The sequence below is a fragment of the Rattus norvegicus genome, chromosome 1 (genome assembly GCF_021556685.1).
Source record: "Rattus norvegicus strain SHRSP/BbbUtx chromosome 1, alternate assembly SHRSP_T2T, whole genome shotgun sequence".
NCBI lineage: Eukaryota > Metazoa > Chordata > Mammalia > Rodentia > Muridae > Rattus > Rattus norvegicus.
In genome coordinates, this window is record NC_141534.1 from 186,010,345 (window position 1) to 186,025,000 (window position 14,656).

General features: G+C 48.2%; 1 protein-coding gene across 2 annotated transcripts in view; it reads left to right on the forward strand.

Moving 5' to 3' along the window:
* Positions 1–14,656, forward strand: part of Vps35l (VPS35 endosomal protein sorting factor like) — a 104,119-nt gene that overhangs the window by 23,455 nt on the left and 66,008 nt on the right. For both annotated transcript variants that reach the window (NM_001399656.1, NM_001017463.2), the window contains 4 exon segments: positions 2,344–2,403; positions 9,075–9,171; positions 10,009–10,056; positions 11,236–11,329. In NM_001399656.1, the coding sequence (NP_001386585.1) occupies positions 2,344–2,403; positions 9,075–9,171; positions 10,009–10,056; positions 11,236–11,329 (299 nt within the window).

The window sequence follows — 14,656 nt, forward strand, 5'->3', positions numbered from 1 at the left end:
GCTGCAGTTTCTTGCTGCTTCCGAGGACTCAGACTGATTGGCAGAGTGATATCAGCCGAAGACAGATACATGTGCTAAAGCAAGACGGGTGTTGAGGCAAGACCCGTGGAGGACAGGAAGTGTTTGGAGGCAGTAAATAGAACTTGATGGACAGTGGCGGAGGCTGCGCTTGGCTCGGTGGTAGGGCTAGCTGTGCAATACTTGTTGACCTTACATCTTTGCTGATTTTCACCTCCCTGAGAGAAGCACAGCTGAGAGCTTCTCCCGATGTCCCTGCTGGTCCGAATCCCTCCTCCTGCTGACTCAAGCTGAGGCTGAGACCTGGCTGTCTCTGCTAGGTAGTGCTACCACTGCTGTTTCGTGTTAGCCTGACTACCAAACTGGACTGCTGGTCTATCCGTGAGTGTTTGCAAGGGGATCGAGCTACCACTGCTGACCGGTGAACCGAAGGGCTGATTTCCAGACAACACAGACGGGAGTTGCTCTAAAGAACCATTTCTAAACAGGTCCACTTCCCCCATATTCTTTCTTTTCCATTACCTCTGGTGGGTGGTGGGCTAGCTGAGAGGTTGAAGTGTTTAAGAACCATCATTAATTACAGGTTTTGAAAAAATTAAAGTTACAAGACACCCTCTCCCAGACTTTCTGGAGAGAACTCCCTGATGGGAGTGGGAGGAGCAGAGAACACTTTTCCTTTCCTAAGAGCTGTTGGCGGGACTTGGGAAATAATTGTGGGTAGTGCCGGGCACAGGGCTCATGCTCAGAACACGTTCACTGTCGCCTCTGTGGTTTTCAGTCATGATGTCTTAGATGTGTCAGAAACTAGTCAGGAAAAGAGCTAAGGCTTGGGGAAGCCACTCACTGAGTGAGAGGTTTCCATGAAGGTGAGGTCCTGTGTTTAGAGCCACAGGATCCACATTAAAGATGGGTGGGGCATGGTGGCTTCCAGCCTCGCTCCAGGTCTGATGAGAGTCCCAGCTCAAAAGAGTAAGGGCAGAGAGTCATAGAGGAGACCTAGCGTTCTCCTCTGACCTTCACATTTGCACACGGAGATGCAGTGTTGCTCACAGATACGCAGTGCGTGCATATACCCCCCCACACACACATGCGTACAAAATGAACTCGGTCTAATCTAAGATGATTATTTCTCAAAACAGTGTCTACTACCTAAACAAAAGAAAAACAACTTATTCGGCCAGAAATGACATAGTTAACAGCTGCTTACAGTGTGAGGCTGTAGTATAAGAACAGTTGTGTTTGCTGAAGGCTGTTTCTAGAGAGGGGCAAGCTTTTGTATAGGAAGCAAAGGAGTGAGCCTGGGTTAGGAAAACACAAGAAGGGAAAGAGGCGCTGGGCGGGACACTGGCATTGGAGCCTGTTCCCTGAGGCTTCCAGGGCCTGCAGTATGTGCGTGTGCATGTGTGCGTGCACGTGCACACACATGCTTGTGAGCATGTTGAGGGTGGGGTTCCAAGCTGGGCTTCTCAGCTTGGCTGTACAGTGACATCCCTGGACTCTACGGTTACTCCCAGTTATCTCAGCCGCACGCAGACCGTTGCTGTGGGAGCCCCGGGGATGGATAGAGACGTCACATTGGATGGTGATCTTCAAGAGCTCCAGGCGCTCTGCCTGCACGCTGGGTCTGAGAAGTACTGGTTTAGGGGACATTGGTCACCATTTCTAGATATTCTGACAATTAGTGTCTCTCACACCTGAGCACGTATAAGGATTTCCAGCGATGTTGTCCAAAGTCCACATTCTAGTCACGTTCCCCAAATCTTTAACTTTCAAAGCTTGAAGACGGGCCCAGGCCTGTGCATTCTCAGCTGCCACACTGCTAGAGGCAGTCAGCAACCGAGTGAGAAGAGAAAAGGCCGGAGCAGCGTGAGGTGTCCTCATACACTCAACAGAAAGTGTCCTTCACTGGACTCAAGCTCCAGCCCGGCCCAGTAGACTTAAATAAGTGGCCTGTGGGCAGAAGTCAAATCCATGAGATCAGAGAATGATACATGATGATAGATGATGCAGCATCTTGAGGGATACAGCAGTCTGTAATATTTTTTAACTTAATTACCCTAGATAAACTCTGTGAATTCATGTGAAAACTAGCTTCCTCTCCCTGGATGTGTCTGCAAGCCTGCCATCTGCTCTTTTTCCCTTCTCACTAAAAAGAAAAAGAAAAGAAAATCCCAAAGCTAAAAGTGTGTGCCACTAGGTGGCAGCATGCACTCACGAGCTAATGCCCGCTGCCAGGTGCCATTTTCCTGCCTCTAATTAGTAACATTTATTTAGAGTTTGCTCCTGTGGTGTGTGATGTCAATACCATACGTCTTCTTCTTCTAGGAAAGCTGGTCTATGAGCGCATCTACTCCATGTGTGTGGACAGCCGCGGTGCCTTGCCAGGTAATGTCATGCTTCCTGGGTTTGTTGGCACCAGTCTGCTCAGAACCACAGTTAGACGGTTTTAATCAAGTCAGGATTTATTGAAAACGGATAAGGGTTTTAATTCAATGTGTTGAAAGAAACGTGTTTGAAGTCTGATTGTCTCAGTCATCCAAAGCCATCAGAAGGTGTGCAAGCAGGGAAGTCATTAGAACGCAGAGAAGGGAAAGGGGTGGAGTGAAACCTGGCTGCACACCAGCGTCTCCACTGCTGCTCAGAGCCGTGCTCCTGTTTCATGTGGGCCTTTCTTTCCAAGAAGCAAATTGCTTAAGTAAAGACAGCGTATGTACGAGAGGATGTCCGATAAATCAATAGTCGCAGATGCCCCAGCTCCTCAGCCTATACATAAATGGTGTTGGCGTTAAATTCATTGCCAATCAATTTTAAATTCCCAGGGGGTTCTAATGGGACAGGTGGATGATGGACGTGTGTTGTCATTTGAGCAGTCGTGACGATGCGTTCAGATGCAGCATCTTCAGCTGCAGCTTCCTTTTCTCACACGAGCTGCAGCAGCAGCCCGGGCTGTCATTTCCTCCCTCTCCCTGCTCCTGGCAGCAGTTCTTGCTGGGGGACCAGGAGACAGCGATAGTGGCAGTGACCCGTAGTTTGGCTTGTTCCTTCCTTCTTCCCTACCCTACTCCCTTTTCTCTCTTCCCTCCTTCTCTTTCTCCTCTCTGGCCCTCCTTTTCTTTTTTTTTTTTTTTTTTTTTTGGTTCTTTTTTTCGGAGCTGGGGACCGAACCCAGGGCCTTGCGCTTCCTAGGTAAGCGCTCTACCACTGAGCTAAATCCCCAGCCCCTGGCCCTCCTTTTCTATCCACCCAGATATCATCCGTCTACCCTCCCAGCCATCGTCTACCCATCCCCCCATCCACTCGCCCCCAACCCAATCCGTTCACCTGCCCTCCTAATCCTCCTGTTCCACCCCCTTCTGCCTTCCCACTGACCATCCATCCATATACCCACCTGTCCATTTACCCATCCATCTCCTTCAAACTCTTTGATGAGAACATTCCTCAGAAGGAAACACTGCTGTACACAGCCTTAGGTCTGTGTGAGCCCTCGGAGCTCCCGTCTCACCATAGAAGGGCAAGCCCAGTGCAGCAGGGTCAGAGCTGTGCTGCACTATCTGGTCCAGTGGCCACCAGCCCCATGTTGCTCTTGAGTACTTGAGATGTGGCTGGCAAACCTAAATGAGCTTTGAATATAAAAGCTAGGTGTGGAGGAACATGCCTGGAATTCAGCATGTCCCAGCACTCAGGAGACTGAGACAGAAGGATTGTGAGTTTAAAGTTAGCTTGGGCTACATAGTAAAATCCTGTCTGTAAACCCCAAGGGCTGAGGATGTAGCTCAGCCGTAGAGTGCTTATATAACATGTGCAAGCCTTCATCCCCGGCACTGCAGAAAGGGGAAAGAAAGAAAAGAAATGACAAAAGACACTGGATTGTAAGACTTAATGCACATCGAAAGCCGTATAAGCCACTCGTAACTTGTTAGACTGGTCCCGGGTTAAGATGGTACTCCGGATGAACCGGGCCTCAGCCCGTTAGTGTAGTTAACTGTACCTCTTCAGCCTCTGACCCACCCCTCGCCTGTACTCAAGGTTTTAGTGTCTTTTTCTGGTAAGTGTAGGAGCTTAGAAAGGCGTGCAGAGGCCGGCCCTGTGGGAAAATGATCTCTGCTGGCCGGGGATCTGGTAAATCCACATTTATTTATTGAATGTACGCTCAGCATGTGACTCATGGGCATCACCTCAGCCGACTGCCAGAATTAAACTTGTATGTTTTCTTTAGCAACAATGGATGTTTTTAAAATGCATGTATTTCTGTGCACTACTTATGTGCCTGAAGCCCTTCGAGGCCTGAAGAGGGATGGATCTGCTGGAGCTGGACTCCTGGGTAGAGTGAGCCGTTTCCTGTAGGTGCTGGAAACAATTGGAGTCCTTCGCAGGAGCAGGCAGTGTTCTTCACAGCTGGGCTGTCTCTCCTGCCTGACTCCTCCCTTTTTGGGGGGATTTGGAGAAATGGGTCAACTGTCAAGAACACTTGCAGAGGACCCAGATTTGTTACCCAGCGCCCACACGGGGACTCACAGCCAGCTGTAGACTGTAGTTTGAGGGTATCTGATACCCTCTTCTGACCTCTTCAGATTTTCACAGCGCCCGCGCGCACACACAGACACACAAACAGAATAGATAAGTTTAATTCCATTTCCTTGTCGGTTGCTTTTTGAGACATGGTCTCATGTAGCCCAGGATTGCTTAAAGTCCCCTTGAATTTCTGAGTTTTGTGCTTCACCTCCCAAGTACTGGGATCACAGGAGTGGCCCACACCTTTCTGCTTCTTATATTGGTTCATTTGCAGTTGCTTATGAAGGGTGAACTTTTGGAAGAAATTTGACTAGTGATGCCACCTGTAGTCCTGGAACTCCAGACTAAGGCAGGATGTAGGCTAATCTGGTCTAACTTATGAGGATCTTGTCTCAGAATAAACAAGTTTGTTGGTGTGGTCTGCCTGACCCTCAGGGTCATTTGACTTTCTGTTTACCTCAGTCATTTTCCTAAACAATGTGTAGGGCCAAATAGGAAAAAAAATCACTATTTTGTCTTACCCAAACTCAAATGCAACAGCAAAGGGTGTTTTCCTTATTTGAAAATAGTAGTTAGCAGTTTTAAATTGAATATTTTACTTTAGCTGTGAGCACTACAGTTCAGGGTCTGTTTTGATTTTGTTTTGGAGCAGGTTTGCTATGTTGCCCAGGCTAGCCCAGGTTTTTGTTTTCTTGCAATTGGTTTTGTCATTATACTTTCCCTTAAAATCTTTCCTTGATGCTTTTCTCTGGTACTGAGAGCCCAGAAGGGAGAGGACAGACTCTGTCCACAGTTGTCAGGGGACTGAGGAGTGACTCTTAACTGAAATGAGGAGGAAAGCTTTGAAGTTCCTCTGCAGAATTCTGCTTGAAGAGTTATGTGGGGGAGGGGCTGGTGACATTTGCACTCATTCTTTCCATCTGAATCAGTTCCCAGACTGGAGAAGCTAATTCTTGAGCTCTTTGCCCTCAGGAGTTCCAACTGTGGGTTAGCTCTCGTGAGTTTGGAGAATGCTAAGATCTCTGTGGGTTATGCCAAGTATACACCAGTCTGTGCCTGGTGGCCCACACCCGTAATCCCAGCACTCTGGAGGATCATGGATTCTGGGCTAGCTTGAACTACAGGGTGAAGAAAAGGAGGAGGGAGAAGAGGACAGAGAAGAAAAGGAAAAATTGAAGAGGAAAGGTGTATGCTACTATGTGCAGTTACCCCTCCCCATATTTCTTCAAAAATTTTTAACATTTATTTATTATGTGAAGGAGACAGGGCACACGTGTGCTACTGTTACTGTCGGTCATCAATTCGAAGGCAGGGAAGATGTCGAGATGGCAGGTAGCAGCAGAGGAAACTCAACAGACAGGAGCAGACAGTCAGCAGTTGAAAACGGAAGTGAGGAAGCACAACAGGAGCACAGAGAGAATGGTCCTCTGCAAAGCACACGGCCGCAGGAGGTTGAGGCCCAGCCGCTCCTTGAGGCCTGGGTTTTAAAGTCCTTGAAGAGTGGTCTTCCACTAATGTAAGGCTGGTCAGTTTGAGGAAAGTTATACAACTGTTGTGTAAACATGTCCGCTGAACTTACTGAGCTAGCCCACCAGTGGGGATCCTGCTGGCAAGACAGGTAGTTCTCAAGGCCTTTGCTCTGTGTTGTGAGGCTTTTGACAGGAGGGTGGGGCAGAAGCCAGCCATCTTGGAAGCTCACCATGTTCATTACTTAGTCACAGCCCCTCTCCCTGTCTGTCTGCCTACTAAAGACTCAGTCTAACTCCTCCTTCCGTACCACAGCAGCAAGCCTGTGAAAGGTTACAGGACAACTTCTGGGAAGCAGTTTTCTCTTTCCACTGTGTGAGGCCCAGGGATTGAACTCAGGTCATCAGGCTTGGCAGCAAACCTCTTTACCCACTGAGCCATCTCATTGTCCCCCTCTCCCTTCTTAATCATATATATATATATATATGTATGTATGTATGTATGTATGTATGTATGTATGTATGTATATAATGGTCACATACCCTGAGTGTTGTTATTTTGTTCCATAGTTGGGAGACATCCTAGCACTTGACTGTATTGTGGATCTTGCCTCATTTCGGCAACCCCATCATCTTTGGATTGTCCCCAGGGATGACTTGAGCCACATTAGGATGGCATGGACTTTTTATGGCAATGAAAGAAAATTAGACTTATTGGTCTCTTCTCCTAAACATCTGCAAAAGTTCAGAGTAGAAAAATAAAGTACTTAAATCTGCAAAAGTTGAGTTAAAAAATAAAGTACTTAGAAAAAAAAGGCATGGGGGGAAAACCCCCTCTGTTATGTGGAGTACTCTTCTGGATTAATTTCCAAATCCTGGATCCCTTCCCCACGTTGCAGCCGCAGTGCTAATGTATGAAGTAGTCATCCATGCTGTGCCCCTCCTCTGCCCAGAGCCTTCAGGGCATGGCCTCTGCACTTAGGAAAGCCCTCAGAGGCTCCCTCTGTGCCCCACCTGGCCACTGAGTGGGCTGCTCCTCCCCGAAGCTCACCACAAGCTGCTCTCAGGGCTTCTGCCTTTGGGTTCTGTCTAGATTACATTGCCTTCCTATGCAAGCATGGCTGTGACTCAGGTTGTAGTTCAGGCACTACCTGTGCAGGAGTCTTCCCGATTCCTTCATCTAGTCCTCCACCCTCTGCACGCCTGTCCGTTCCTCTGCCTGGCCTTCTGTCTTTCCAGGTTTATTTACCTGGTGTCTTACTGTTTCCTGATACTGTTTCCTGTTAGTTGTTTCCACCACTGGTAAGCTTCCCGAGGGCAGTGCCCTGTGCACTGTCTGAAAGCTTATACACTGTCTGTAGTTGGCTTCTAAAGGCCTTTCTGGTGAACACATGGAGTGTAAGAGTCTTTTATTTAGTATTGTTTAGTTTTCTATGCTGTGTTAAAGTCTTGTGTAACACGGTCTATATCTTAATTCTCTCTTGACCTGGAAGTAGTCTCTGTCATTGTGTGAGATTGCTGTATGTGTGTGTATGCACTTGTGTATACATGTATGTTTTTATGTGTATATATGCCTTGTGTGTGTGCATGTGTGTGTGTGTCTCTGTACATGCATGCACATGTGTGTATATATATGTGTGTCTCATGCATATATATGTATGTACATGTGTATATATGTTTTATGTGTTTCTTGTGCATGTGTATGTAAATGTGTATATATGTGTGTATATGTGTACCTTTGTATGTATGCATGTGTGTTTGTGTGTTGCTGTGTGTGTGTATGTGTCTATGTGTATGTGTGTGTATGTGTCTGCATGTATGTCTCTGTATGTGTATACTTATATGTATGTATCTCTGTGTGTATATAAGTGTCTGTGTTTTTCAATGAGCTGTAAGATTTCAGCCTTTTCTTCTTGTGTGAGGGTCTTGCTATGTATCCCTGAGCTTGCAGTCCTCCTGTCTTAACCTTCTACTCTTTATGAAAATGTATGCCATGTCTGAAACTGTGAGGGTGACTTTATGTTATTGATAACAAAGACTATGTATATCAAGATTAGGCCTGGCTGCAGAGCCGGACCATTGAATGCCACCAAGGAAGGTAGAGCTGGCGGCAGTGCCAAGGATCTCGATTCTGGCCTCTAATGTGGGCCTGGGTCAGCGTAGCTGCAGAGACTCCAGCTTTCGTATCTGTTCTCCGGTCAGGCAGGTGGGGCAAGGAGGACCCCTCTTTAAAGAGGCCTCACGGAAATCGCACTTTTGTTTGTGTTCTGGGGCCCAAACTCAGTCAGATGATGTTACCTAGCTGCAAGAATGGCTGAGCGGCCAGCTCAGAAATCAGGGTTCTATTATTCTATTATTATTATTGAAGAGAAAAGGAGCAGATACTGGGATAAGCTGGCAGTGTGACCACAGGGGCCTGGAGTGTTGGAGCAGGGTTGAGGTGGCCGCTTGGCTCAGGCTCAGGCCTCAACTTACCGTCAGCCTTGGCTCTTTGTGGTAAAAGTGCTGTTGACATTTCCTGTTGTGAGACCAGGTGCTAGATGCATCCGTGGTCCATCAGCTGTTGCTACAGTGACTGCTCCCCACATCAAGGAACTCTGGGTCAGCAACATATGGTGGCAAAGAACGCGGGCTGTGGAGCTGGGCTGCCCTGGCTTATATTCATCTCCAGTCAGCTTCTAGTCAGTTTCCTGTGTGTCCTGCGCAAGTCACTGAACTTCTCTGTCCTCCCAACTCTGGAAGTAGATAGAGAGTTACTGTGTGGGTATATGATCTAGCTAATGTTGCTGAAACACACTGCACAGTGCTGGGGTCTTCCAATGTGTGCATGCGCTGGTGTGATTCCTGTCGCCATTTCAGTAAGGCCTGGAGGGACTCTTCTTCCTCATTTGCTGCCCTGGACTTGCAGCAACATTAAGGATCCAGGAACAGGCCAGTTGTGTGGCACACGCCTTTAACCCCGGTGCTTGAGGCAAGCAGATTTCTGTGAGTTCCAAGGCAGCTAAGGCTACATAGTTAGACTTAAAAAAAAAAAAAAAAGCCAGAGTGGGAAGCAACATTGACTCTTTTTCGTTGCAGATCATTTCTCTCCAGAGAACGTGAATGATACAGCCAAGGAGACATGCCTGAACTGGTTTTTCAAGATCGCTTCCATCCGGGAACTCATTCCGAGATTGTATCCTTTTCTTGTCCTGTTTTAATGATGGGAGGAAGAGTGCTGGTGACAGCAGCCATTGGTTGGGCTGCCCTAAAGTTCCTGGTGAAACCTGCTTCTGTTGTGGCCGACAGCTACACTAGAGAGATTCTTGCTTGGGATCTCATTCCTTCCTGATGGGTCTCTTGTTTGTCACTTGGATTACAATGCATGAAGAACACTTTCATTCCTTTGAAGAACATTTATATTTATCTCTATTAAGGTGCCTTGTTTCAAAAAAGATTTAACCGTGTGTGTGTGTGTGTGTGTGTGTGTGTGTGTATGCACACAACTTTGGAAGCCAGAGGTATTGGGTCTCCTGGAGCTGAGTTTACAGATGGTTGTGAGCCGCCCTGAGGATGCTGGGAGCCGACCTCTTGCTTCTCCATCTTGCATCCTGATGAGCCACCTCGAGGGTGTAGGTCCTGCTCTTCTGCACCGGTACCTACAACGGAAGCATGGAGACTCTGACCTACACACACAGCATCTTAGTCATCTCAGGGCCACACGCCCTTTGGGCTTTGATCTAGAGACTTAAAACTTGTTTTAAATTTCAACACAGAGCCATGAACCAACAGGCAGCATTTTCTAAAACTTAAATTTTCCAAAACTTAAACTTTAAATGGAAGGGCAGAGCTTGGAGAACCCTGTAGAGAATGCGGCAGCCTCTGACTCAGTTCTTTCCATTGCCAGAGGCCATCATGGCCTCATTGTGCCTAAAACTTACTTAAGTGTTTTTGTTTCCCTTTTGACATCGCCTTTGTCTGGCAGCGCACAGGCCATCGGGAACATGTCTTCCTTAACAGAGCATTTCCATAGTTACGTGGAAGCATCCATCCTGAAGTGTAACAAATTCCTCTCCAAAACGTAAGGCCCTTCTTCACCTGGATCTGTAGAATTCTGCAGAGCTCATACACATGTGCACAGGCAGATGCACGCGATGGCAGTGTGACAGTAGTGATGTACTGTTCGTGTGTGACCCTATGCTCATCACCTGTCTATTTTCCCCATGCATCGTGTGGAAACTTGGTAAAATGCAGATGGCAGTTTCATCCCAATCTAATGAACAGAGAGGGAAAGGTCAAACGTGAGGGCGAGGCAGTGTGGAGCTCACAGGAGGTCAGTTCCACCTGCATTCGGCCTTGTGAGTTTCCAGTAAGTTATTCCTACCCTGAGCCTTAGTCCTCTCTCCTGAACAAGGATCTAATGGGCTCATGGGGGCCCCGAAGCATTCACACGGCACTGGAAAGCACGAGAGCAGACCTGGCCGGCACTGTGCTGTGCGGGCTGCCACTGTCGGTTATGATGGTGAAGATGATGAGAGAGCAGGAGCCCTCGCTCCTGGGGCCCAGGCAGCAAACTGTTGTGGTTTCTCAGAGATGTGATCCTGAGAGCCATTCTCAGCTTGAGGAAGGACCTCCCACATTATTTAATATGGAGCTAGGGGTGACTGGCATGGTTTATAGGTGCTAAAGAAATAGGTATCTTTGCCTCCCCAGATGGGCAAGGATCATGTCTAAGAGGGAAGGACCCATGTCACAGAAGTGAATCCTAGGTCACCTTAATGAGTTTGGGGGTGGCTGAGGTGGTAGAAAGAGATAGGACACAGGATACTGAACCAGGGCCAGTGTTCCACGTAGACCCAGATAGATTAGGGGGCTAGCAGTTGATGGAAAGCCAGGTTGGGGATAAAACTGTTAAGTAAAGTGTGGCTGGGTAGGTAGGTCGCACATGCCTGCAACCCCACCGCTGGGACAGGAGGATTGAGAGTTTGAGGCCAGTGTGGGCTGTGTAGTTAAGACCCTGTGTCAAACACATCAGAGAAATAAATTCATAATAATTCTGACCTCAGACAGGGATAGGTATGGGGAAGCCTTTGTAAATTGTATCCACAGAGAAAAACTGGTTACACTGCCTTGGCAAACTGAAATTTTGACCTTGATTTGTTCTTAGTTGTGTTTTCCTCCTCAACATTTAGGATAATACGGCTGTATCATGGAAACGAGGAACAGGGAGAATGTAACACTGCACTCCTCTCTCCCACAGGGGGATTTCAGAGTGCCTGCCCCGACTAACCTGCATGATCAGAGGGATTGGAGATCCACTCGTGTCCGTGTATGCCCGGGCCTACCTGTGTCGGGTATGCTGAGCTCCCCTGCATGGCTCCTGCCTCCCTAGGGCCCCTCCTCCAGCACTCGGTTAGCTGCTAGTTGTAGGACACAGCTCTTCCACAGAGCCGAGAGCTGCAGGGCTGTGTGTAGAAGTTAATTTTGAAGTAGACCAACTTACCACAGTTCTAATTAGGGGACGTTTAAGGTCATCTTTACCCAAGTGAGCTGGTTTTCTGGATTAATTTTCTCAGTTCCAGCTGAGAAGGAGGCTCCAGGCTCCTTTTAGTCCCTTGAGACAGGCTTTTCCCTGTGTCAGATTCTTTGGCTTTATTTTGTGTGGAGAGAGAGGGGTGAGTGTGTGCGTGCGTGCGTGCGTGCGTGCGTGCGTGCGTGCGTCTGTCTGTCTGTCAGTCTGTCTGTCTATGACTCTGTCTCTGTCTCTATGGCTATGTGCCTGCTTGTCTTCATCTTGTTAAAAAGAGTTGGGCTGCATGTGAGCTGCGCAGGGCCTGGGAGGGAGAGCGTCCCTGTGACCTGACACAGGCCTAGGCTGCTGTGCTGGATGGGAGACAATTGGTCCTCCTTAGCCTCATTCTGAAGAGGTGCAGCTCGGTGCCTTTACCTCATTCAGCTGTTGGTTTCTGAAGAATGCATCCCACGGAGCCACACAGGGCTTCCGCTCTCGCAGGCCTCCCAGATAGTGGGTCTTCTGCCCTTGCCCTGTCAGCCTTGTGCACCTTCAGTGAGGGCTTCTCACCTCTGCTAAGTCACAGGCTCCCTTGAGAACAGAACCACAGATGGAGCCTTGTGCAGGAGTCGTGCTACTCATTCGTAAACCAGGGCCTTCGCTCTGCTTCTGTGCGTGTAAGTGAGGAGAGCTCTGTGACCAGGAGTCACCAGAGCACCTGGCAGGCACTCCTTGGAGTCAGCACAGACTCCTGTCATGGAGGACACATTCCCAAGGAAGAGAAAGGTGCCTCCGGGTACCTGTTCCTCCTCTGTAACAGGTGAGGTACAGGGTGCTTTTCTGCTCGGAATCCGGGGTGGTTTTTAAACCCAGAAATCCCAGAGCTAACCTTTGGAGTTTATTGACAATCCTGCGTCAGAGCTTGAGGATGGCTTCCTGTGCCCAAAGCACTGTCTCCTTTGTGCACAGCACCACTTCCCCGGATAGATACCCAAGGACATCCTTGTTTTCATATTTGCACTCTTGCCTTTCACCGCAATAATTCTGGCAAATTCTCTTCATTCAATTGGCTTCTGTTGGAAAATAGAATCAAACGAAGGTTGAGGCATCTACTTATGAAAGAGCAGCCATCAAAGAGACAAATGCTCCTTACAGACCTGAGGTCGGAAGCAGGCCATGTGAGCAGGGGATGGATAGTGCTCCTTGCAGGTAAAGTGTAGTGGTGAGACACAGGAAAACCCTGCCCCAAGAGGCTGAGGAAGCGTTACTGTGTTGGAAACATCATGTTATCTATACAGGAGCTGTAGAAGACAAGTCCTCTTTGAGCAGCTGTTAAGTGTTTTGATAGAAAGAATCCAGGGCTGACTTGGCAGAGTGCTGGCAGGTACAAGATCCTGGGTTCAGTGTTGGGGTTGGGGGTGCACATCTGTAAGGATGTTTGTGGTTGAAAGTGGCAGGAACCTCCTTCAGACTATTGGCTCGTGTGGTAGTTAAATCTTGCTTTTATTGAGAGATGTCTCAGATCAGTGAAGCACACATCTGAGTGTATCTATGAAGGTTTTTCTAGAGACGATTAGATTACTGGAGCTCTAACCCGAGGCATGAATTAGTCACGGGTGGATGCATTCTATGATGGTGGCCCTGGGAGGTGGTAAAAACAGAGGTGGGGCTTGTTGGAGGGAATAGGCCATCGTGCACTCTGGGAGCTGTGTCTTACCCTTGTTCCTTCTTTTTCCCACTCCTCTTTCTCCTCCCTCTCATGTGTGGGAGCCTCCCTCCATCACACACTCCCACTCACATGGTGTCCGGTCCTCACACATGGGATCAAGTGACCCTCGAGTGAACATTCTGAAACTGAGTGAAGATAGTTCTTTCTTCTTTGACATTGTCTTCTCAGGTATTAAGAGAAGTAACTGATAGAAAAATGTCTGAAAATGAGAGTGAGTGAAAAATAAAATAAAGGAAAGGAAGGGACATGACTCTCCCTGGAAAGGGCTTGTTCTGTGTGGGAGAGCACAGCCAGAGGCAGGGACATCTGGGAGAGTCCGGAGTGGACATGACCTAGAGCTGTGCTGGGTGGGAGAAGGCCGGAAGGGAGAAGGGAGAGAAAGGAGCTAGGTGCAGCAGCCAGGAGGTCCAAAGATTCAAAGAGAGTGAGGAACCCAAATGGTTGGATTATATAGGGAAGAACAGTCCAGTCCCTGGGCTGAAGATTTCAGGGTGAGCCTGCCAGGAGGGCCCTGTAAGTGGTAAGAGTGAGGGATGCTGGGAGAACCTGCTGTGAGGCTGACTTCCAAGTTGCTGCTTTGGCTTGATTAGAAGAGATAGAAAGGAAACAAAAGCAACAAGTGGGTGAGCCTGAAAGTTGTTTGTAGGGGAAAGGTTGAGGAATCTCTCCTCAGCTCCTCTCCACTGCCTGCCCACTGGGCCAGCCTTCCCTGTCACCTAAGGTACTTATTAAGTGGAAGGGAAGACAATGGAATTGGTGGTTGTCCTTTGAAATACCCAGCCTTCGAGCTGCTCTGAGAATGTAACCTTCTGGTGAGTCTCAACACAGTTCTGCCTATAGGGTGGTTGATACCCCCAGAACAGCATGCTTATTGTAACCACTGGGACCTGATGACTGGGAGAACTCGGTCCCTGTTGGAGAAGCCCAGATAACAGCTTCCTGTAGGAAGTCTCGTGAGGTTGGGCAGCAGTTTGGACCTGAGTCTGAGAAGGGGAACCTGGTGCCGGAGACATTATGTATTCAAATACTTGTTCCCTGGTGTGGCGGATGCCTTCACTTACCTTCCAACTCCAGTGCTCTGACTCCCCATAAGGGAGTTCTTTTTAGCTAAAAAATTTAAAAATTTTCCATTGTATTGAAAAAAGCACTCTCTTCTTTGCCTTATGTGTCTTGCTTCAAACTTTAAAACTCAGGCTTTTTTTAAAATACTGAATCCTGGAGCCAATAATCACCATGTGGCCTTGGCTGGCCTAGAATTCCTTATGTAGACCAGGCTGGCCAGGAACTCAGAGACCCGTCTGTCCCTGCGTCCTGAGTGCTGAGATTAAAGCTATATGGCGTCATGCTGCCCTGGACGATGGCTGTAACAAATAATTATTATTTTCACTAGTGTGTGGGCGTGCCCGGGTCTGGTTTCTCTCCACCATTTGGGCTCCAGGG